Source organism: Dysidea avara, chromosome 7 (assembly GCF_963678975.1).
Source record: "Dysidea avara chromosome 7, odDysAvar1.4, whole genome shotgun sequence".
NCBI lineage: Eukaryota > Metazoa > Porifera > Demospongiae > Dictyoceratida > Dysideidae > Dysidea > Dysidea avara.
This window is the reverse complement of record NC_089278.1, coordinates 7,684,406-7,709,001: the sequence shown is the minus strand read 5'-3', so window position 1 is coordinate 7,709,001 and position 24,596 is coordinate 7,684,406. Positions and strand designations below refer to the sequence as shown.

Below are 24,596 nucleotides of genomic sequence, written 5' to 3'. Positions count from 1 at the left end.
AAGGTGGCGCTTATTAGCGCCTCCAAGCAAACGTCACAATCAATCGTGAGTTTGTGTTTCAATACTTTGATCGCGATTTCGATTCTTGGTTCCTCGCCTTGACATTCGCCATGAATCCCTACAATTATACTGTGAGTAGTTTGTTGCAATTGTGTTATTTAGTGAGTTGATTTGCTCAATGTTCTGATAATTTTGTATACATGTGTGGGAGCATAGTGTCTATGGTGGGAATATGTGGTGATTCTGAGGGTCTACCAGTGACTTGGTATAATGCAGCAATACTAGAATCGACATCATTCTTCAGGGCTAGTGCATCATGACCCATAAATTTCTGTTCATGTACAGTCTACTTTACCATCTACAGAATTGATTGATAATATCTATTTTGTCACACTCCCTACAATACACTGGTATCCTACACATGTCATGTAAACTTGCCTTCGGACAAGAGTGTCCTGAGTGTGGGTTATAATAGTCATTTACTATGTGACAGGCGACCCGGTCACAGGTATGTGGTTTTAGTGTGTGTTGGGAAACGCTGCACTGTAAAATATTTTTTGAAGCTGGTGAGCACATTTTTTGCTTATGCACATTCACTGCATGTGTTCTCATATTTCGGCAAAACACCAGCAAATTGTAAATCACATAAAAGCAATTCAGTAGTGCCCATAATAAAAATGCATAAATGGTAAATGCACAGCATACACCAGACCAACGCTTAGACTGGTGTACCATAAAAATTATTATAGCAAGGCTTCCAACCTTCATGATCTTAACGCTGACTTTTATTTTGTTTGTAGGGAGGAGCACCTCCAACCTCAGGTTGGCCAAGTGGTAATAATCCTAACATGTTCCCACAATCTCATCAATGTGGGACTAGTGGGCCTACTCCATACATGCCACAAGGAAGCAGTAGCAGTGGTGGTGGGTTCTACCAGTATCAGGGACAAGCTGGGTCACAATCACCTGCCACAAGTCGCTATCAGTTTCAACAGTCAGTCCAGCAGCAAATGTACCCACAAGGCCAGCAGCCCTATCAACAGCCATATCAAGGGCAACAATTCTACCAGCAGCCTTATCAACAGCAGCAGCAACAACAACATTATCAACAGCAGCAGCAGCAACCTTATCAACAGCAGCAACAACAACAACCTTATCAACAACAACAACCTTATCAACAACAACAACCTTATCAACAACAGCAGCAAGCGTATCAACAACCACAGACTCATCAACAAGGTTATCAGCAGTCATTACAACCTTCACAGCAACCACCACCGGCTCAGCAGGTTGATCCTGCTGTGTTGAAGAAACAACAGGAAAAACTGGCTCGAGATGCACAAAAGAAAAAAGAATTTGAGGAGCAGAAACTAAAGCTACGGTCAATGGTTGTGGGTGCACCTGCTGTTAACCCAGTAGAGACATTGTTTGGTAGACCTTCTCCTCCATCTATAAGAAAACAATTAAGTGAAGAGCAAGTGAAGCAGCAACAAGTTAAAGGTATACCAGTTACAGTGTTTGTATTATGGTATGGCGGTGCATATGCATCTGATTGGATTACTGCATCTATATCAACAACTTGGTGGATATTTATAGCAGTAATAATTATAGGTAATGACAATCAACATGTACACCCTTTATTCCTACAGTTGAACAAGTGCCATCAACTGCCACTCAACAGCAGGAGGAAGTGAAGGTTGACGGTTCTAACACTCAGCAGCAACAACTAAAACAACAACAGCAGCAACAACCAAAACAACAACAGCCATTGTTAGCAAAAGGTAAATATGCAGCTGGCAAGTACACTATTTGTCTTGTAGCTGGAAATTTTGTAAATCTAATATTGTATGTACTATATACGTACCTACAGTGTATATAGTCACCTATAAGTTGCGGTCTGTTGATAACCATAGTTTTGTAACTGTACACACGTATGCACGCGCACACACACACAAACAAAAAGTAAAGCCTTCAGCTGCTAGCATGGTCACACCTACCCAGTGACCAGCACTGGGATACCTGTGCACTACTCAGGTGCTATGAGTCAGCACAGCAAAATCTTAGGGTAGGGCTTGTAACCCGCAGGAGGCTGTGCCATGTTTCACAGGTGAAGGTGTGAGCATCAAAATCCCACCTGTACCTTTGCCCACTATGCGAGACATGGACAGTTGGCATTTGCTTCCCCAGTTAGCATCAGATAGGTACTCATTGATGTTACAGCGGGTGGGCTGCTTCCCCAGTTGACACCAGGCCACCAGGTCCAAATTTAAATAGCTAGGTAGACTGGAGCAATGTGAGTAAAGTTTCTTGTTCAAGGAAACAACACCAATTTGGCATAACTGGGCATCGAACCTGGAACCTTTCGGTTACCAGGTCAATGCTCTAGGCACGCACGCACACACACACATGCACACAGACTGGTACATACCAAATATAATAATGCCGTTATGTGTAACTGTTATTTTTAAATTTAGCAGCGTCAGTTGACCAGCTATTGTCAGAGTCTCTTAACACACTGGACCTAACTAAGAAAGGTTCTCCCAAGTCACAAAGATTCAAGCAATCTTCATTTCATGCTCACAAGTCTCATACTACCAACCAGCAGTCAACATTTGCAGCATCCTCTAAGGCAAGAAACTGGTCAAACACTGATGAGCTCTCTGGGGTCTTTTCTGAAGCTGATGAATTTACTGAATTTGAAGCTGCACCACTAGAAGGTAGATAACTAATACCAGCATATACTAGTTTTATAAGTATCTTTGTTTTTGTGTTTAGTAGCCAACCAGCCAGTGTTCAGTCAGCCCCAAGAATACCAGTATCAACAACAGCCCATTGTTCAACCAAGTCAATCGAGTGGTGCTGAGTTTGGAATATTTCAGTCAACTACAACTCACCAGCAACCTTTAGTGGCCACCAGCACAAACAGTGCTACTGCTAGCTACAACCAACCAGTGTTTAGTCAGCCCCAAGGATACCAGTATCAACAACAACGCCTCGTTCAACCAGGTCAATCAAGTGACCCAGAGTTTGGAATGTTTCAGTCAACCACAACTCACCAGCAACTTTTAGCAGCCACCACCACTAGCGCTACTTTCTACAGCCAGCCATTGCACAACTTGCCACTAACTAATACTACAACTTATGCCAATACCCAGCTTGTCAGCAGTCAGTTATTGTCAGTGGTTGAACAGCAATCATCTGCTGATGATGAATTTGGAACGTTCCAGTCTAACAATGACCATAAAGTGTTGTCCACTAATGTTAGGAGTAGTCAGTCTACTCCACAAGCTAATAACCGTGATTCCTTTGGAGAGTTTGAGACATTTCAGTCTGCCACTAATGAACCCGTAATGGCCAGTAGTACTCAGCAACTAGTGTCCACTGTGTTAACATCTACTGTTATGCCTTACTGGAAGCGTAGCTTTCATTATATCCCCAGTCTTTACCATGATGTGTTTGTACTTTGTGAAACAGGAGATAGCCAGTTCTTGGATACCAAGCGTCTCTTCCCTGTTCTGTGTTCCAGTGGTCTACAGCGCTCATTATTAAGGGATATATGGTCTACTGTTAATAAGGTACAACCAGGGAAACTGACAAGAGAAGAACTCTATCAGGCTTTAGGCCTCATTGGATTAGTGCAGGTACATAAGATGTGTAGTTTGATAATAATGTGTAACATATTTGTATGGAGTAGAGTGGAGTGCCTAATCCATCACTAGAAGAGTTGAACACAATTTCTGATCCACCGATTCCTAAACTTGTTTTGATGGCTGATCAACAATGGGTAACGTATGTATGTTTAACAACACAGTACAAATGGAGGAAAACTTCAGAGGGGGATAGGCAGCTGGCACTAGTTGCCAGCTGGCCTTCAGATCATGTATTTTTTCCCATAATTTCTTTAATGTGTCTGTACATGTGCTAATTGATCTGTAAAGAAAAAAAAAAGTCTTTAACAAAAGAAATTTCTACAGGAATCGTACCCTTAAACTATTGCTAACTAATATATGTACCTAGCCACTTTTCTTTTGGTGATCCATTGACTACTAGTGCTTGATCACATAGGATAGAGAGAGTATAAGCTACTAACAAGTAACTTCAGTGTATCTGAAATTTGTTTGTGATATAAAGTATTTTATACGTGTTCATGTATTAATGTATGTAAGTGAATGTTTCATGTAGCAGAACAGTGCCCAACCTCAGCCCGAAGAGAGCCAAATGTCAGGCTTCAGTGCTGCTGTTGCCGTGGATACTGCAGGTACGAAGCAATTGTTGGAGAAATTGAACCCACAGTATCACTGTGAAAACTATAGAGCCCACCCACAACCTAGCCACAGTGTTTTTCCGTACCATCTATATATTTTTTATCCATGCCCACGTAATATGACTAAAGTTATGCAGAAATTTACTAATTTTGTGTTGGACAGTAATTATAACGTGCTAAAATTTCATAACTTCTTGCTATAATAATATGGACTCTTTCTATCTAATAATTTGCTTTGTCTTCTAGCAGCTGGTAGTGATTCTAGTGATAAGTATGATGTGTTTAAGAACTTTTCATCAGACACTTCTCAGGCTACCCTCATTTCTAGTGGGACTGGACCACCAGTTGGTAAGTTGCAAAACCGGAACGATGGTTAATTTTGCTGTTGTATTGTATTATCAGTTCTTACAATACGTTAAGTATGTGCATATTGAAAGTGTAGTGTTTGTGGCTTAAAATGTTTTGTGTGACAAAACAACTTTGAACCAAGAGTGGAGATTGTAGAGTAGTAGTTCAGTGATCATAGCACAATAACCCATACTGGTTTACTGATACAAATACAGCAGTTAGTTTACTACTTGACCCCCTTGAGACAATTGCATGATAATCAAACAAAAGATTTAATTAATGATAAATCTGTCAAATGTAATTTTACATATAAACCACCTCCTGGCAGAATACTCTAATTGAACGTTCACATTTATACAGTATTGGGACAACTAATACCGAGGGATTGCTGTGTGTGTATGGATCAAGCTGTTGTGATTCTTTAGTCTTGAGGCTTTTACTTGTAATGTTCAACATGTTACTCATGTAGGTCTTACTGACATGACCGTCACTACTACTGCTACTACTACTAACCAAGATCAAGGTATTTCATATACTTATGTTGAATATCTTATCATGTGAACTGGTTTGTATGTGCCATGTTCATAATATTTATTGTCTTCTTCAACAGCTGGTAGTGGTTCTGGTGACAAGTATGGTGTGTTTAAAAGCTTGTCAACTGATAATTCTCAGAGTACTCTCATTCCAAGTGAAACTGGTCCATCAGTGGGTGAGTAATTATCCCTCTTAAAAGTTCATATTAGATACCATACCAGGTTCTTAGTAATTGTGACACATTCTTAGTTCTTCCATTGTACTTCATCTTTAGGTGTAAAACATAGGAAATTTTATTTTTATCTTTTTAAGGAGTCCTATAAGATAATACCATAGTTCTAATGTAGTAGTATTTGCAGTTCAGAGGTGTTTATTTTGTAACTTCACATTTTACACAATACTCAATTATGTTTTACAAGTGGAATATGTTTCTTCTACTTGTATGTATGTAGTCCCATCAATCTCTCAACTTACAGGTCTTCTTCCTAATACAGCCATCACCAATATGATGACCACTACTCAAGGTACAGTTTACACTTGTGCTGTGTGAGGAAGAGTATGTAAATTCTTCAGCGGATGACACCAAATATGAAATATGTCTATAGTGAATATTCACCAAAGATTTCAGATCATGCATGTGTACTTTTCCATGTAAAATAAAGGTAAACTACATACGCTATGCTGTTCTGTAGGTGGTGGTGATTCTGGTGACAAGTATGACGTATTTAAGAACTTTTCATCATCAAACACTTCTCAGGGTAATCTTATTACTAATGAGGCTGGCCCACCAATAGGTGAGTGGTGATGACAGTTTATTGACGGTCTAATAAAGGATAGTTTGGTACTACCTGCCCCTTTGCATTATAGAGGGAAAGGTCTGGCAATCCTAACTTAAAGTCACTTGTGCAGCCTCAGAACTTGTGGTTTCAGATTGTAATTTGTAACTATGAGTTTCTCTGTTTGCAATTATGTAGAAAGTGATTTACATTGCCAGTTTGTTGTAAGATAGCATAATAAAGCAAGAGCTTCCATTACTTCATCCTTGCTCTGGTTTCATAGATAACTAGTATACTCTACTCCACGTATTCACTCATCATACCATACAGTGCGGTAGTACTGTATACTGTGATCATAGGGGTTTACACTTTCTCACAAAATTATATTGACCAGAAACCAACCTTACAACACCTTCATGGTACCTTGGCGGTATTGGTTAGGTATAATCAAGCCCAAAAGTGTCTAAAAATGTTTCTGATAAGTTGCTACAGAATACTGCCTGATGCCTTCAGACAAGTGTAACTTGATAATGGCTAAGGCTACAGGCTTCACTGTTAGACTAGCCCGCCAGGTGCATTTTGGCATACCACAGAATGTACAATGCACACATCACAGATTTCTCCTTTGTGTCTACTTCTTTTGCTGACAGCACAAGGTGTTAATTCGCGATAGTGCAATATTATTATTATTATTATTATTATTTGTTAATTGGTATAAGGAAGACAAAGTCTTATAAAAACCAATCTCAAGTACATCTAAATAAAATCAAACCGGGCGGTCGTATAAAAATACATCTAATTTAGTCTTAAAGATCAGTACATTAGGTGCAGATACAATATGGCTTACCTTTTCTGACTAGAACAGGATTTGTCCATATTTTTCATAGTGGATTAATCCCTAATTCAGTCATGGCTACTCCTTGTACTTGTAACTTATTAATGACACAGATTGCATGTGGTTTACATCACAAATGTCTGGATGCTGCAATCTGATTGGTTCTATCATAGTAGTACATAAATGCCATATAAGTACAGTCCAGACCATAATGCAATGCAATAGGCAGCCAAACTAACCGTATTACTGTCTATTTGGCTACAATTATTCACATAACCCAATAGTTGCAGGTCCTACCACTATGTGGTCCTCAAGTATCACAAGTAACATGAGTACTATCACTACGACTAGCCAAGGTATGGACACATGCTCTATGTTTCATTTTATTATATTCACTGCAGCAATTGTCAGTGATCCTGGCAGTGCGTATGATACATTTCAGGCATTTTCTGGAGCTTCTCAAGCTACGTTTGCTCCCAGCAAGAGTAGTAATATACAAGGTGTGGGGTCTTTGTACTCATCTTTTATTCTCCCTATAATTGCTACTATTGCCTTAGAGCCAAGCAGCTTTTCTGCTGTCAATGCTGATGAGATGAAATCTACAATGACATCACTCTACACACAGCCAGCCACCCAACCTGCTACTGAAACTACCTTTGAATTTGGTGATTTCCAGGGCTCCTCTACTACAAGTGCTAAAAATACCAACACTACTACAACATGGCCAACTTCAAGTGCCACATTCAGCGAAGATGACAACTGGGCATCATTTGAAAGTGCTTTCCCTCCTACTAAACCCCCAGCTACATCAGTTGCACCAACTGCTTTTACCCAGAACTACACAAGTGCAGAGAACAGTACCACCACTATTACTACTACTGCAGCTGCTGTTAATTCCAGTGGTCCAGGGCAGTTTGCTGTATTTGATGAAATGATAATTCCTCCCACAGTAGACTCCAGTAAGGTGGACCATACCATTGGTGCTGATGATGGGGACAAATATGCTGCCTTTGCCTCACTAGTCACCACCACAACACACAGTGGAGAGGATAACGATGAGTTTGGTAACTTTGAAGGAAGTCAGCCAATAGCTACCAGTAATTCTGATGTTGTTAAAGTACAATACTTTACTACTCAAGTGAGTGTGTAGTTGTTATTGTACCATGACTTCTTTTTATGGTAGGAATATTCTTATGTTTGTTTTTAGGTTGAAATATTTGAGAAGTGTTTACAAGCTTGTGACGACATCCTCAGCAATACTGCAGGAGTATTGACACAAGTTAAAGAACTCAGTGTTTTAAAGGAACTGTTCAGTTGTACACAAGGAAAAGAAAAAGCACAAGGTATGTACAAGCATACACAATACAGCTACAGCATACATAACATGACTGATTTGTATTACAGGTTACTTTGAGATCTACAAGCTTGCCAAGCGAGTAGCCTCCACAGGTACAAACTGATATTACATACATGTACAATGGAAAGTTGGGTGCTGTCAACTGTGATGTAATATTAGATCACAGTTGTTGGTCATGAGTTGATACATTATTTCAAAGTGTCTCCCCGTCTTAGTGGTTGCCTGTTGAGTTTTTCTGGCCAAATAAGATGGAAATTTTATTGAGTGTATTAGTATCAAGAGTGGTTACACTGAGGTAGAGAATGGGGTTGGTGCTTCAAGATGGCAACAACAATTGGAAACTAGAGACAAATTACTGGGCTATACTGGTTCCTTACTGGGCAAAAACAACATAGAAAACACTTGACCAGCTGTACTGGGGCATTCACCTATGTACCATTTCAAACCTGGTACTTACCAAGGTCAAAACGCAAGCTTGCCGCACCACTCACTGGTGGTGTTAGTTGATTTTTGCCCATTGTACAATTTGGATCGGTTTTGTTTGTGTGTGTGGTAGTTTTAGGCTTGAAATGCATAATCCATATGTTAGTATTGTTTGGTTTTTTGTGTGTACACGACCTATTTGGTGTTGCAGCTGCTAAGTTGGATGGTGAGATATTTACTAACATCAAGAAGTCATGGAAAAAGATTGTACAAACATTTCCTCCTGGACTGTTGGTGAGCTATAGCTTTAAGTAATTATACATGATACCAATAAATTTCCCCTACCATACATCATATTGTAACAAGTGAGACCAGTTGATATTATACTACACATATTTATTACATACAGTTGAGGCCCAAGATGTACACAAAAGAAAGATTTGTCATAAGTTGATATACCAACATACATAATTTAAAACTATCAAGTGTAGCAAAATTAATGCACACGATCCCTGTAGCCAGAATAATGTCAACCACATAACTTTTCGGGAACTTGGGAGTATTACACCAATAACTGGGGTGCATTAATTAGAATCGTGTTTTTCAATGTGTCTCCTGCATCCTGTCATAAAAAGAATGTGAAATCTGTTCTACTGACTGGTATTGATATCAACACAATGTATACAATATTACACTACCCAGTGGCCCATAGACTCCATGCAAATGGCAAACTATTTCCAAAATTCTTTTGTATTATGTAATGTAAATATTTTTAGACTAAACTATCAGCTGGTGGTAGCAGTCCTAGCGTCAAGTCACGTATGGCACACCAAGACCAGCAGTGTTCCATTTGTCTGTTTGGCAGCAAAGTATCAATTTCAGGTGATGCAGTGTATTACAGGGACCTGGTGACTGAAGGAGAGACATCTTACCACGTTGTGTGTGCTAACATGTGGTCTCATTTGGTAGATGGGAAACTGCCACTTGTTATGAAACATGAGTAACTAATTGACTATGTTCATTGTAGCTTTGTATGTGCTGTTGTTTGTCTGTTTTGTATGTACTTCATGTACCTGTAATGTATCTTTTGAATACATACGTAGCACATATCAGCACAACTTGCAAAACAATACACTTAATATACAAATCATATATTTATGGCAAAAATACATATTATTTCAGCAGTATGCACAGTGTACAATGTGTTACTGGATTTCCTTCATTTGCTGGTAGCGATGATGTCTTCTATGAAGGTAACTACAGAACACTATTATCAACATCATTATGAGGAGGGCTAGTATTCCTCCCACAACTGAAATGATCACAATTTCCTCGTGGTCTTCACCTGCAAATAAAATAAGAAAGTGAAGTAATTTTATTACACATAGGGAGAGCTAGGTTCTCTGAGTGTTTACAATGTATTAAAAATTGAGAAAGCCTTTTCTACTGTGGTCAGTATGTTTGATAATCACAGTACACACAGGTATCTAATAAAACTTGACAAGCATATATGGCCATATCTGTATATTGTGTGTAAACTTACTGCTGTTGCTTTTTTTATTTCGACATTCCTTTTCCCAATCATTTGGAACAACAGAAGCTGTTAACCTAGTGATTATAAATCATATACTTAACAAAGTAAAAATACCTCATAAGAAATAAACAACGCAAGATGTTGTTATGTGTACACACAGTAACTATAGCATGTGCTATAACAAAACTTGCTCGGTATCCTATTGATGTGTTAATGTACATCTTTATAGCCAAACTGTGCTCTTGCTCTTCAGACCATTGGGAGATTATTATACACTAGTACTACACTCACTCTATAAACTTATCCAGAGGGCACAATATGTCACAGCCTCGTACAGACATGGGAAGCAACAGTTTTGAAGTATCAGAGAGATCAAATCCATCAACTGTGTTCTTGTTGAGGTACCAAGTCTTCACAAAATACTTCCTGTGAACCACACAAAGAATAAAACAGTTACAATACATTCTGCAAGGTAGATAACATAATACTGTATATTGTACATACTTTGGAGTGCTGGTATCAGAGTAGAGCTCTACAAAGACAGTGGCAGCGTAAGGTGGTTGTTTTTTATCGAATATCTCAAGAGCACTCAAAAATGCAGCTACAGTAGTGTCATGCTGCAAAAAAAAAAGAAGAAAAACAGTCATACACACGTACCTTAGACAAAGCTATATGCTAGTAGATACAGAGGAAAAAGTCTAAGCTGGTCAACTTTGGACCAAAATTTCTTGGCATCATGACATACAGGTGATTAGAGGATTGGGAGAGGTGGCTGGCCATTGACCACCAAGACAGGTTCCACTATAAATCTAATAAATGTTACTTGCTTGTAAGGCTCGACTCAAGCGCAAAAAAAATTTCAGTTTTTGTTTACACGAATATGCTTTTACATACACACTCTAACACTGCACATATGAACAAATCACCCATGCATATTATTGTACATAAATCAAATAGAATTTAGCACCTTGTGTAGTGCTGTTAGGAGGATGAAAGCATTTTAGGTGCTATATGAGAATATCGTATGGGATGAATACTCACGAAGGAAACAGGTGCCACGCCCTTTAATTAGCGAGTTTTTTAATCACTCGCAATCGAGCAAGTGCGATGTTACATTTGAGCGGTACCATAGACATAAAAACAAACTAACAAAATGGTGGAGATAAGAATTTAGAAGACAAAACACTCATTTTCTGGGATAAATATATCGTGTGGATGAGTCTCAGTAGAATATAAATGTATCTGGTTAGTCTGAGAATACTACATGTCAAATAGTGTTTCATAGCACTTTCACAAAGCAAAACACATCACCTTAATGCTTACATGAAGCACAATTTTGGAATACCTAACAATTGCCATGCATTTCTGTATTTGATCTCTCAGCTGGTAGTAAAGCATTACATGCAAATTTAAAGATTCATTGCCACAAAACAATTTAGGTAAACTTACGGAATTTTCTTGGAGACAATTCAGAAAAACATCAAGGTCAAAACCAAAAACAAAAGTCAGATCAAAGAGTAACAGCTTGTGATCAACATAGTCTTTGCTAGTGAATTGGTTGTCACAGCTACTGCCCACCACTTACTGTAAGAATACTAACTGAACTTCTTGTTAATCGTTAAGGTATAAACCACTAGTAATGAAATGGAAATTTGATTAAGCATCAAGGAGCAACACGAAAATCAACATGTGTAAGAACACAATAATAGGAGGAGTCAACATTTTATAAAGTTGCAACAGACCACAATAACTATGTCTAGTTTTACAATGTATTTCATTTCCTAAAACAGCTAAGCTAGCAGCCTTTAAAGACTACTGTGATAAGATGTGTGACAGCCAAGAAGGTGAAGGCTGCACTGTTCACAGCTCAGTTATTTTGATAAATGTTACAGTACAAGTACAAGGAAAAATTAGGAATTCTAGGGATCATAGAAATAAAAAGTAGGAAGGTTGCCTACACCTGAAGATAATCCTACTTCAGCGGATACTCATGACTGAATCAGGGATTAAATGTCTACTAGCATATCTACAGGTGTAGGTAACCTTCCTTGTTTCACTACTTTTATTTGAATCAAACTATTGGTAACTACATAGTAACCACCTAACTTTTTTGGACCAACTAATATAACACTTACCGCTGAATATAACACTAGTTTGGTGCCGGGAATCAAACTGTTATTGTCAGGCTTTGACTTGTTCACCATTCTAGCAACAATCTGACCAACTAAATTACCTGTGAAAGATCAGATATAATACATTTACAAAGAATGAGAACAACAGTGGATACACTGCAATGTACTATATACTGTATACTAATATGTGGACATACCTGAAGTGAGACGTCGCTTTTCTTCTGAGTTAGAGTCACCATACATGAGATACATATCCTCATCTCCTAACTTTTGTAGTTTGTCAGCAACTGTATCATTTACCCAATCTCCAGGATTCCTACCCCATTGTCTCTATACAAGTACAGTAGAGTAGTGGTATACATAATGTGCAAGTGTACCTCAACAATCACTGTGTCAGAAATTCGCCATACTGTCTTAAGATTTACATCAGCCATTCCAGTGACACTTTCAAGGAAAGTGAAAAAATCCTGTAGGAAGATATGAGAATGTAATATGCAAACTCTTTGATGTTTAAATAGCATGCAGCTGTATGCTCAGCCTTATCCCCCCTTCTCCCTGATTTGTTGCCATTAACATCATTACTGCCATTTCTTGGCTGCCATCTTCAATTTTTTTCGCCCTGGGCCTGCCTTTCTCTAGCTTGGCTGTTGTGATGATACGTATCACTTCCTTTTGTCTAAACCCAGCTCTGGGGCTTGTCTGTTTTGTTGAAATGTTTTCTTAGAGTGCTGCTTGTCACACATACTTTTGGTTTTGTGTTATAACTCCATTGTTATTACACGGATTCTTTTAACTCACCAAAAGGCTCACCTAAAATGGTAGATATATCTACAGAACAACTTTAAGCTCATCCCTTATTGTTTTGACAAATCTTGATCGCACTTAGCACTTATCTCCATCTATCTATCTAACTATCTGTCTGTCGTATCTACCTATGATTGTCTGTATGCACCCAGGTAAGCAAATCCATTTAATTATAATAGCACTGTATGATAATCTCAACAAGTACTGAGGATAATTGTAACATTACAAGGCACACATACAAGACATACAAACCAAAGAATATAAAGTTTATCATCTACTCACTTTATACTCCTCAGTAAGGTTCTTATAATGTGCACTTTTTTTGTTAGCATCAAGTAGAGCATCATATCGTTGACAAGTCATTGCATGTGGTGATATTAACTGTAATATAAACCACAAAGTGACTACAAACCATTCTTAGAGGATGTGTATAACACATACATTTTACTGTATGCATATGTAACTATGGTCACTAAAGTATCACTCACATCTTCACGTTCAATTGCTACAGTGTGAACAGGAATCGGTTGCCAGTCAATAGTTCCATTTAGCCTCTGTACAAAAATTGGTCCATACTATTATTAACTATTAACACCCACGTATGTATGTATGTATGTATGTATGTATGTATGTATGTATGTATGTATGTATGTATGTATGTATGTACGTACGTACGTACGTACGTATGTATGTATGTATGTATGTATCATACATAAAATGTGCACATTTTAAAGCATCACAAACATATACACGTATACATACATACAACACCACAGGCTTTTATGCCAATGAAGTAACCCATACACTAAGGTTGGTTGGTGATAACAAATATGCTATTGAGCTAAAAATAAATTACACTGTAGCGTAGAGTGAAACAAAAAAGATATGTTACCAAATTTTGTCAATTTGTATTCTATGCAAGATTGTTGTTTTTAACAATGATAATGTTGAAATCTAAACCACAAAACATAAAATTGAAATTACATGCTATAGTACCATTTCTAGCATTGATTCGTGCACACATGTCACCATAGATTAGGGATGCCACGACATAGAAATTTTTATGTCATATGTCATAGAGGTTTATATCACGACATGTCATATGTCACGACATAATTAACGTTTCACAACTGAAACTGCTACTTATGAAACTGTATAGCTATTTTGATTTAACATGCAAAAATATCAACTTAAACATCATTAATATTAATTATGACATCGACAACCAACATTTCCCATACTTATTTGTCAATTTTTCTCATATTTATTGTATCAAATTTGATCAAAATGAATGGAAAGATGTGCATTATTAGGAGATATTTATGTCACGACATAAAGAAGCCTATGTCATATCATATCATGAAGCTTTATGTCACGACATGTCGTATGTCACGACTATCGTGGCATCCCTACCATAGATACTAGAATACATATTGGAAATGCAATACATTTTACGGTTACCGGCTCGACACGGTCACGTGATGACATTTGCAGGGTACAGCAGCATTTTCAATAGGCACAGTACATTTTTGTCAAGTTTGCCCAGAGTTACCAGATATCTGGTTCACTTCAATGATATTTCATTTGCACTGTCAAAGGTATGAGCTGTTCATTAGTGCAGTATGTATCGCTAGACTCGTATTCACAAAGCCAGGAAAACCTCCTCAACAACTACTGTCATGTAGCCATTCTTTTGCTTCGCTTATGGAAAGTAACTGCTGTACCGAGCTAGAAATAATTATGTGCACTCATTACGATGTGGCAAAAGTGTTCAGTACTTCTAGAACTTCATATGTAACATGCCCTATACACTAAAACCCCCACACTAGTTTTTATACACAAAAACTTTGCGTTCTTTCCTTCACACCTTCAGTTGTATGAAACAACTAACCTTCAGTCACAAACAAATAAACAGCAGAATCCTTTAGTAAATACTTTAACACTTTATAAAACCTGTAATAGCAGTTTCAGTGTTAAGAACAAACGCAGTTTGTACACTTGGTAATGTTGCCATAAATCACGTTACTGTATCAAGCCCGTAACAGTAAAATGTATTGTGTTTCCAATCCACTATGTATTCTAGTATCTATGATGTCACTACATTCAGTCATACATACTTACATTGTAGTGACTAAAGCAACAAAAATTGCAAATATAAGTATAACCTTAGGTACATACTCTGCATAGATGTATGGCTTACCTGATCCTCTTCAGGTGGATATATGGCACTAAGTTGTGACAGTACACTCATCAAGGTTCGGTCAACATCAGTGCTGCGGACATACAACTCATTTCTGGTGTAGTTTAGACTCAACAAGTTGTTCTCTACTGTGTAACGATGCTTGACCAGCCTACCAAGCTGGAAATGCATTCTACTACCATTCTGTAAGTAGACAACTGCACATAAGTGTAGTAATAGAATGTATGAACAAAGTAGTACATGGCTGACTATCTGGGACTCCTAATCTATTCTGTACTCATAGGTTGGCTTTAGACAAACTACTATTAATAATACTGGGTCTAATTTCTTCAATTTTGAGTTACAACCGCTCTACCTTATAAACCACAGAGATTATGTGTGTACGCAGTACGTTATTGCTGAGAACATGTACAAGTAGTTGAGCTATAATATGAACGCTATCCTAGCCATTACCAGTACTAGACTAGCTGTTCATTATTGAGCTAGATGGGTACTTTACCAACCCATAATAGAAGCCTAAAGATAATCACCAGCTGAAAAAAGAATAAGACTAGTCAACTGAGAGGAGTTTCAAACTGTGACCAATCAAACAGTAAGAAATGTGCGTTGCTGCCTGTAGGCTTGTATGGAGTAATGCACACACTTATTAACCTTTGATGTATACAAGCAAGCCTGAAAGTTTAATACAAAAACTTACCTGTATTCAGATGACTCCAAGTACATGGGGTAGTACTAATAAGCACAAAGATAAACCATCAAGGTATTGGTAAAACACCAAACTGCTTTAAACTACACTTTGTATATTGCCTATATTTATGTAAATTCTCCAGACAAATCCTCAAAGCTGATCTTAACTTTCATTCACATATGTAAGGGACATCCCTCCCCTTGAGAAGTTGTTAACCTAGGAGGCCAGCTACATTGTTTTTCGGCTATTTGAGCACATTGAGAAAGGCTTTCACAGCCTCCTCATGAAGTCGCTTCACCCGTATTATAAAGTTCGAAGTTTAATACAGGCTCTGAAGGAATGTAATGAAGGAGTACCTGCAGCTATATGAAATTTTACGTTTGGGTAGAATAAATAATCAATAAAAAGGGAAGGGTTCCGTAGAAAATGTCACTAAATAGGGGTGTTTTCCTACAGTAATGTAGGAAAGATTTAGTGCCTCAAACACTAAATATCTCCTACATTACTATAGGGAAGATTTAGTGCCCCAGCATTAAATCTTTCCTACATTAATGTAGGGAAGATTTAGTGCCAGGGCATTAAATCTCTTGGAAAGATTTAGTGTCCCAGCCCATGACACTACATCAGTGCAACAAGAACATCACACTGATGCTAATGTAGCTTAGTACCAATGATATGTTGTACTGTCTTCATGTACTTAGTGTGGGAGGATCAAAGTAACAAAGTGTACTATCATGAACCACGATAGTGGGTTCATAATAGGGATCGCCCATGTTTTTTGCAAAAATCCTAATAGAACGCACACCTAAAAACCACATTGAAAAGCATCCTTCAACTCAAAACAACCTTCTGGTGGTTCTTTGCAATGAGTATAGGTCCACTAGAACGTATCAAGTGAAAAGGAAACAGTATGTGTATTTCAGACAAAACTGAAATATGCCCGTTAATTTGTTCATATTATTATTATTATTCTTTCACAGGGATAGCGAAGTTTACAAGGAGAATCAGACTCTTACTTGGATGCAACCCAGGCCATTTTTCTTTCATTCTTCGTGCTGCCTCTGATACTCTCCCCACAGCAGTTAATATATGAAGGTGGAACATCCAATGCGGTGTAAAATGTACGTTGTGTGGCAGTACCCAGCCTACCACTGCCCATGTTTTGGGTGGCTGTCCCAGTGCTTTGACACAGGGCCACTACACATATAGGCACAACCAAGTTTTGGGCAATTTGATCACTGAGCTTTCTAAAGTTTTGGCTGATCAGTGTAGGATCTATGCTGACTTACCTGGATTGCGGGCAAGCGACTCTCCCCAGGCAACAATCCCACCTTCTCTTCTTATTACTCCATACTGCCCTGATATTATGATTCACAATCAGAGAAGTAATTCAGTGGCCTTACTAGAGCTTACCTGTCCTTTGGACTCTGTCCATCATCTCGAATCTGAAAGAGACCGTAAGCTTGGGAAGGAAGATTATCAGCTACTCTTGGCTGAATTAGATCGACTTGGGATCGCTAGCTATTACGATACAATTGAGATGAGTGTACTAGGCCACTATCTACCAATTTCATTATCATCTTTTACAAACTGTGTGAATTTCATTCAAAATGAGTTTACGATGACTAAATCTAGAAGTAAAAGGATCTTTGACTCAGTGGCAGCGATATCAATCTCTTCCTCTAGGAGGATATTTATGGCGAAGGACTGTCAAGAATGGTGTGTGGAGACTTAAACGTTGTATTTGTATAATATAATTAATTTGTCTTTTTAATTGAGTGTATATGTAATGCTGTTTTTGTTACCCTTGCCATGCCCACTTGTGGAGCTTATATTGCCCTATTTGTAATTGTAATTGTAATTGTAATTTTTAAGCAGGGAGTCCACTCAGTAAAACTGATTTTCAGTGGAGCCCTGAACAAACATACAATAGACACATACAATAACTAATAATATACAAAAAAAACAAAACAAACAAACATACATACACAACTAAGGATACATTTGTGGTAACATGTGTCCGAGGATATAATTATACTGTTACTGTGTTTTCATCAATAAAACTGATGGTTTTCTCTCTGGGATAAAAAGTAGCAAGACTTGCTGAATGGATCATTGTTCGTGTCCATGACCTATTTTTGATTTCGTTTTTGGATGGAAACAGCCCAAACCGGGCCGTTTCTGCTTACCAAAACCGTAACGCCATTACGCTCGAGAAGCCATACAAGATTACACTCAAAGTTAGGTTTTTTGGTGTGCGCTACTTGTGGCTAATAGAATCTGTCTTTATTAAACTCAGTATAGGCCAGGAAGCTTAATCTGGGCTGATGACTTTGTTGCAAGGTGGCTTTTTCGCTCCGTGATTATTGTACGTGGGCGGGTTATCCAGATTAAATACTCTAATAGAGCAGTCATGTAAATACTCTAATAATGCAGTCAAGTGTATAACAACAATCATTGCACTGAATTTGACAGCTATTAAAAGCACCAGTGATGTGAATTGTAGCTCATATTAGGAGACTCTCAGTCTGTATGCACATTGCAATTTGATCAGTTTCATGTGTGTACTGAAACATTAACGGCATTACTATGCAGAATGCAAAATTACACTATTCACCACAGTCTTCATTATCAATCAAAGAAATCCATGTACACATGATATTGTAGTCAATAGCATGAGAAGATACTGCTGAGGAGATGATGTGTTCCAACAACTTGCAGCAAATACTAGTCAATGATATAGGTCTATAGTTCGATGGATTAGTACACGGGCCTTTCTTGTATACTGGTGTTACATATGCCCTCTTCCAGTCTGAAGGGAGATGTATAATGCAGTCAAGTGTATAACAACAATCCTTGCACTGAATTTGACAGCTATTAAAGGCACCAGTAATGTAAATTGTAGCTCATATTAGGAGACTCTCAGTCTGTATGCACATTGCAATTTGATCAGTTTCATGTGTGTACTGAAATGTGGACGGTGTTACAAGCAGAATGCAAAATTACACTATTCACAACAGTCTTCTTCATAATCCATTACTGGATTAATAAAAAGTACACAAACTAGATGAATGAAAAATTGGAAATTTTAAAATGGGAATAGGGATCACTGAAAAAAGCCACAAAAACAAGAAGGGATCACTGGGGTGGTAATGTAAACCACAAATCCCTATTTTGACTCTCCGTCGGTGGTAATGTAAATCACAATTCCCTATTTTGACTCACTTCAAAATGACAGAGCATGTAAGTAAAGATTTATGACAAAATAGGGATTTGTGGTTTATATTACCACCCCAGCGATCCCTCCTTGTTTTGTGGCTTTTTTCAGCGATCCCTATTCCCATTTTAAAATTTCCAATTTTTTATTCATCTAGTATACATATCATTTGCAATTTTCACACCTCAAAGAGAAGAGACGCTGCATGCCATATAGCACAGCTAAAAAAACACATTGGGAGAAATGGAAAATATAAACTATTCCTCCTAAGAGATACTAGTATTCCTCCTATTTTATATATACTACCTCAATTTCTCATTAACACATTGATTTTTTGATAATACTTTCTTTAATGACACTTAAAGGATGATCATTTATGTTTGTGTAAGATCTGTAAATAATGTAAGGTTATACTGCAAAGTTGTGATAGGTCCTATTTTGGTTGATATAATAACAGATTCCCCGAGGATTAAAAATCCGACATGGGGAGGATGGATTGTATGAGGAGGTGAAGGATACATCTCAACAACATAGTCAGCTTACTGCATGATATTGCCCTCTTTGTTCAAATGTTAGCGCAGTGTTAGCTGCTAAAAAGCAGTATAAAATATGCTGTAAAGGCAGTGATATCAATGCCAGCTGCTTACATCATATCCTTTAACCAATGTCCTATGGTTACTGATTTGACTGGCTTGAAAGGGCGTCTCTCAGAGATGAAAAGAGGATTGTGAAGTGAGGTAAAAACTTGAAGGTCTTTAGACCTCTCTTCATGAACTTTCAGGGCCACCACCTGGCATAGTTTAGTGTCATCTGAGAAGCTTAGATAGAAGGCCTGTAATGGGGGACCACTTCTTCTGGATTTAGTTAGACCTGGGATGATGAATACTACTCCCTCCCTTCTGTACTTCTGTATCATCTGAAGTTCAGGTCTAGTGCGGATCTGAGCTCCTATCTGCATTGGATAATGCTACCAACATAACTACTTGGTGTGTGTGAATCTGAAAAGAGAGTATTTCATTGTAGGGGAGGCTTGACAAATATGATAGAATTATGTCTGCATCCCAAATAGTGGAATATCTGGGAGCTGGTGGCCGAGTGATATAAACTCCTTTGAGAAACCTGGATGCAAGGGGATGTTGACCTACTCTTACTTAGTTGTCTAGATGAAAGAGCATTGTGATCGAGTTTCTTTTGGAGCAAAAGGACTGCAAGGCTAGAAAGGCCACTTTCACTTCTAAGTAGTTGATATGATATGTCTTTTCTGTAGACAGCCAAGGCCCCCCTGTGTTCTCACCCTGACAACTGGCTCCCCACCCAGACATAGATGCATTCGATTCTATCGTTACATCCCAATGAGTAATCTGAAGAGGCCTGCCATTGTACAAAAGAGCCTGAGTTACCCACCATGACAAGTCCTCTTTGATAGCCCAACTGGTTGGTAGTCTGTGGTTGAATGGATAACTTGACTCTTTCTAGTTGTCTGTAATGCAGGGGCTGGGAGAATGGCTGGGTGTGCAGCCACCATTGCCCCTAGTATCTGAAACAATTCTTTCACTGTGACCTCTTTGAGGGCCATAATGTGCTTCAACGAATTTTCTAAAGATGTCAGCTTCTGTGTTGGTAAAGATAACAACATTGAATGTGAATTTATGTTAAAGCCCAAGAATTCTATCTGTTGTGTAGGAAATGCTCCAAATTGATGATGAACCCCAGAGACTTCAGCGGTAGTACTGCTGTTTGAAAATGTTCTGTGGCAAGAGTGTGTGACTTGGCCATTGGAAGCATGTCGTCTAAGTACAGGATGAGCCTGATTCCCTGCTTCAGTAACAGTGCTACTACTGGTTTCAGTAGCTTTGTAAAAGTATATGGTGCGCTGCTTAATCCAAAGGGGAGCACTCTGAATTGCCATTGTTGCAGACACAAGGCTATTTCCATGAGCCTCATCTCCCACCTCAACACCAGCAGCAATGTCAATTCAAATGGCAGTAAATCCGCTTTTGGCACAGTCATGCACTGCACTACAATACCTAAACTTAGACACAGGTTTTCACACATCACGTCCAGTTGGTGGACGTTTAGCATACTTTAGGCACAATTGGGAAAAAATTACCCAAGACCCTTGGATCCTCCAGACTATCTAGGGCCTCATGCTAGAGTTCACCAGCCAACCACCTTCTACACAAATATACCAACCACTGCTAGACACAGAGAAATCTCAGGCTTTGACATAAGAGGTGAAGAGACCATCAGAAAGAAGCAATATGTCCCGCCATGTCAGATGTGAAGACAGGATTCACAAGCCCTGTACCCAAACCAGATGGAGCATGGTGCCCTATCATAAACCTGAATTGCTATATAAACTCCCCCAGCACTTCAAGATGAAAACAATCAAATTGGTGAAGGGTATAAACCAAGAAGGAGATTGGCTTACCAAGCTCAACTTAAAAGACGGGTATCTCACTGTCCCCACTTTTCAGAGTTCCATTGGCAAGGTAATGAAGCCTCTTTGCACCTGATCACCTCGATAAGGTTGACCGCCCTTCTTCTGATCTGTGTACGGAAAGCAGTTTCTGCTCTGCCTGTTCCTGTACTTTGGGGCAGAGCTCCCTCAAAAAAAAAATGTAACTTCTGGTCATGAGTATCCTTCTTGTAATAATTACCAAAGGATCCCTTGCCCTTGATGTCAGCCTTACTGCGCTTAGTGATGACAATTGCCTTAGCAAACGATGATTCTTTTCAAGATGACTAACCAGGGAGGTGTGAAAATCATCATCAAACAGGGCACCGTTGGTATTACAGAACTCGCCTTCTCTGTATTTGGCCCATGAGGAGTCGCACAACTCCAAAATCTTTGAGAGTTGTACTTATGAGATTAGTTCAGATGCATTTCCCACTAGATAGATGGCATGTTGGATTATTAGCACGTGGGATACTGGTACTACCAGGTCCAAAACATCTGCCTCTTCGCTGTCTGTCAGGAGGACACTCCATGCAGATACCAGGGGATTGACAGACTGGAGGACATCTGCCTGGGTTCTAGCAAGCTCTGCGTCTGCAGAAACGTAATCCCAAGAAATCTTTGATATATTTATCTGCAACAGGGACCTTGCACAAGTCCGCTGATGTTTTCGGATGGTCCTGTTTGAGAGCTTTGCGTTCATCCTTGTTTAGACATTTCTTCATGTGTTTGTCTAGGTACTTAACTACCATGGGATGGACAACAAATGTACCTTCTTTTGCTGTGATGAAGGTGGAAGGATCAAATCCTGTGTCATAAGAGTCAGCGGTTATTTTCCGCCATTTACTTATCGGCTCACGTTTCATTATCGTCTTCTATTTCATCTTCAATGCCATTTGTGGTGTCTTCCTTGTGAGTAGCTGGGGGTTCCACAGAGCCAGATCTGTTTGATGAAACTGGCAACCCTGTCTTGCCTTGTGAGGCTGACAGTCTTGCATTTGAGTAACTTAATGAGGCTTGTTTCCCGGACCCGTTAAGGTTACAGAGAACATGAAAGATGTGCATTTTAACAATGCTGCACCACTTTGGATGAATGTATGTTATTGAAACAAAAAATAAATAAAGAACAATACAAGTACAATAAAGAGTTTATCAAGAGCAAAGACAATGTGACATCTACATACCTCAACATAATCTTTATAGTACATTTAGTGCCATTGGCACTAAATCTTCCCTACACTAATGTAGGGAAAGTTTAGTGTTTGTGGCACTAAATCTTTCAATTACTGTAGGAAAAAAAATTTCATTTAGTGACATTTTATCCTACCCCGTTTGTCATAGGACGTACTAGGTTAGGCCATGGATGTAAATTCTGTATGTGTCGAGAGTGTGGAATGTTGCCTTTTTATCAGTATCAAAATAGATGCAAGTATTATCTCTCTAGTGTAGTATGAAGCTTACTGGTGGAGTAGTGACAAAACGTAAAGTCTGTGGGCAAATATCAGCACCAAAAAGTGTTCTTTTGTCATGAAGGACATGAATATCCCTACTGTGCATTTTGAAAAAGAAGAAATATTTTGTAAAGTTTTTAAAGTCTATTGCTTTGCCATTGTAAAGTACGTCTATAGAATATTGAATCTGCTCAGAGTCCCACAGAATCAAATATGTGATTTAGAACAAATACCGAACTATTTGAATGGTTCATTTTAGCCCTACTTCTCATACTGTTGTTCATTTGTCTAACTGTACAACAGGTGGAACATGGTTGAACACAAAGCTGAATGGACACTCTGCATTTCAGTAAATAATAGTCGGGGCATGTGTTCAGTCACACAATTAACTCTATAAAACCATGACCATGCATTCTTTCCTTTGGTGTACCTACTGTCAAAATGCTAAGATATCAATTGTGTGCCTCTTAAATGGTACTATTCATGTTACCCCAAATGAGATATTAGCAAGAGTTAACAATATTAACTCTTGATATTAGAGAACAGGGATGGATGGGTTGTACCAACACAACATCAACTAGCTGCCATAACAGAATATTTGAAGCCACAAACTGTATGGAGAAATCCCTAAAATGGACTTCCTCTGAAAGCTCTCAAGTCCTTTCTTAAATAAAAGTATGCTTGAAGAGTCTCAATAAAATCCATTATTCATTTCCAGGTATTATTATACAAATGATATGGAGTCACACATCACTATCTGATCACAACATACTATTTTATATCCAGCTTTAAGTGTTAATTCATTCACTCAGTACTTTACAAATACATACATAACAAAACAACAATCCACAAGATGGAATATGTTGTAATTCAACAACAGGCCATCATCTTATCATTTCTCTAAAACTGCTACATATATGCATTACAAAGCAGTCTAGTTTTTTTTTGTTTTAAAGATCTTTGACAGTATACTGAACAGATTTTTTTTTTTAACTTACAAAATTCAACTGTCCATATCCCTGTGGCCAAGACTCCGGAGGCCATGGATCATTAGGGTAGGCCTTTTGAGATTGATAACCCACTGGAGATCGAGCACCATGACGAAATACCTGGCAAGGCAAATAAAACACTTTTACTACATCGATCCCGCCACTAGACCACCTTTGTGAAGTACAGTTATTCTATACTTACTAATGATGCGTACTCCAATGTCAGCTGCTCCTGCTGCGCCACAGCGGAGGAAAGAACGATCGTCAACAAGACAAAGATCATTACCTCTACTAGTCTTTTAGCGCAGGGGCTTATAGTTTCGAGCCCACGTGATTAAGTACGAGACTAAGGTTACACGCCCCTTAAATTTGCACACGTGAACCGTCGGTGGGAATGGCTTATCCTAACATTTCTGGAGAAGACTCGACGTTTAACGTTGAGTTGACCGAGAATAATAACCAAGAAGCTCCGCAAAGAAGGCAAATAGGATACGATCAACCTACACCCAGAAAGAGCACCGAGTCAGCGAAACTGTTAGTTTCCGACGATGGTACACCTCGTCCTCGCCTAAACACCGCCGAAAGA

General features: G+C 38.6%; 3 protein-coding genes across 9 annotated transcripts in view; 2 read left to right on the top strand and 1 right to left on the bottom strand.

Annotated features, from left to right (window-relative positions):
* The first annotated feature begins 1 nt into the window (after position 1).
* LOC136261989 (putative mediator of RNA polymerase II transcription subunit 26) lies at positions 2-9,687 on the top strand. Of its 7 annotated transcripts, none has more exons than XM_066056104.1 (19): positions 2-131; positions 801-1,500; positions 1,650-1,781; positions 2,478-2,717; positions 2,776-3,641; positions 3,695-3,784; positions 4,183-4,258; positions 4,511-4,612; positions 5,082-5,135; positions 5,223-5,321; positions 5,623-5,672; positions 5,838-5,940; positions 7,042-7,113; positions 7,159-7,257; positions 7,315-7,895; positions 7,965-8,100; positions 8,162-8,206; positions 8,749-8,831; positions 9,314-9,687. In XM_066056104.1, the coding sequence occupies exons 1-19, from the start codon at positions 111-113 to the stop codon at positions 9,539-9,541; spliced, it is 3,777 nt and encodes a 1,258-aa protein (XP_065912176.1). In that variant the 5' UTR covers positions 2-110; the 3' UTR covers positions 9,542-9,687. The 7 variants fall into 7 exon arrangements, with proteins under 7 accessions (XP_065912176.1, XP_065912175.1, XP_065912178.1 ...); XM_066056103.1 differs by having other exon boundaries at positions 2,475-2,717; positions 2,779-3,641; XM_066056106.1 differs by having other exon boundaries at positions 2,475-2,717; positions 4,186-4,258; positions 4,514-4,612.
* On the bottom strand, positions 9,647-24,359 carry LOC136262003 (prostatic acid phosphatase-like). Its single transcript, XM_066056135.1, has 12 exons — positions 24,213-24,359; positions 24,020-24,130; positions 15,208-15,390; positions 13,496-13,561; positions 13,290-13,388; positions 12,581-12,670; positions 12,401-12,533; positions 12,207-12,304; positions 10,576-10,688; positions 10,363-10,497; positions 10,081-10,145; positions 9,647-9,882 (listed from the first exon to the last, which is right to left on the bottom strand). Exons 1-12 carry the CDS (start codon positions 24,291-24,293, stop codon positions 9,743-9,745), a joined length of 1,314 nt encoding a protein of 437 aa, XP_065912207.1. The 5' UTR covers positions 24,294-24,359; the 3' UTR covers positions 9,647-9,742.
* LOC136261993 (anoctamin-7-like) overlaps positions 24,332-24,596 on the top strand; it is a 35,504-nt gene continuing 35,239 nt past the window's right edge. Inside the window, exon 1 of the mRNA XM_066056111.1 lies at positions 24,332-24,596. Within this exon, the coding sequence (XP_065912183.1) occupies positions 24,405-24,596 (192 nt within the window). The 5' untranslated portion in view covers positions 24,332-24,404.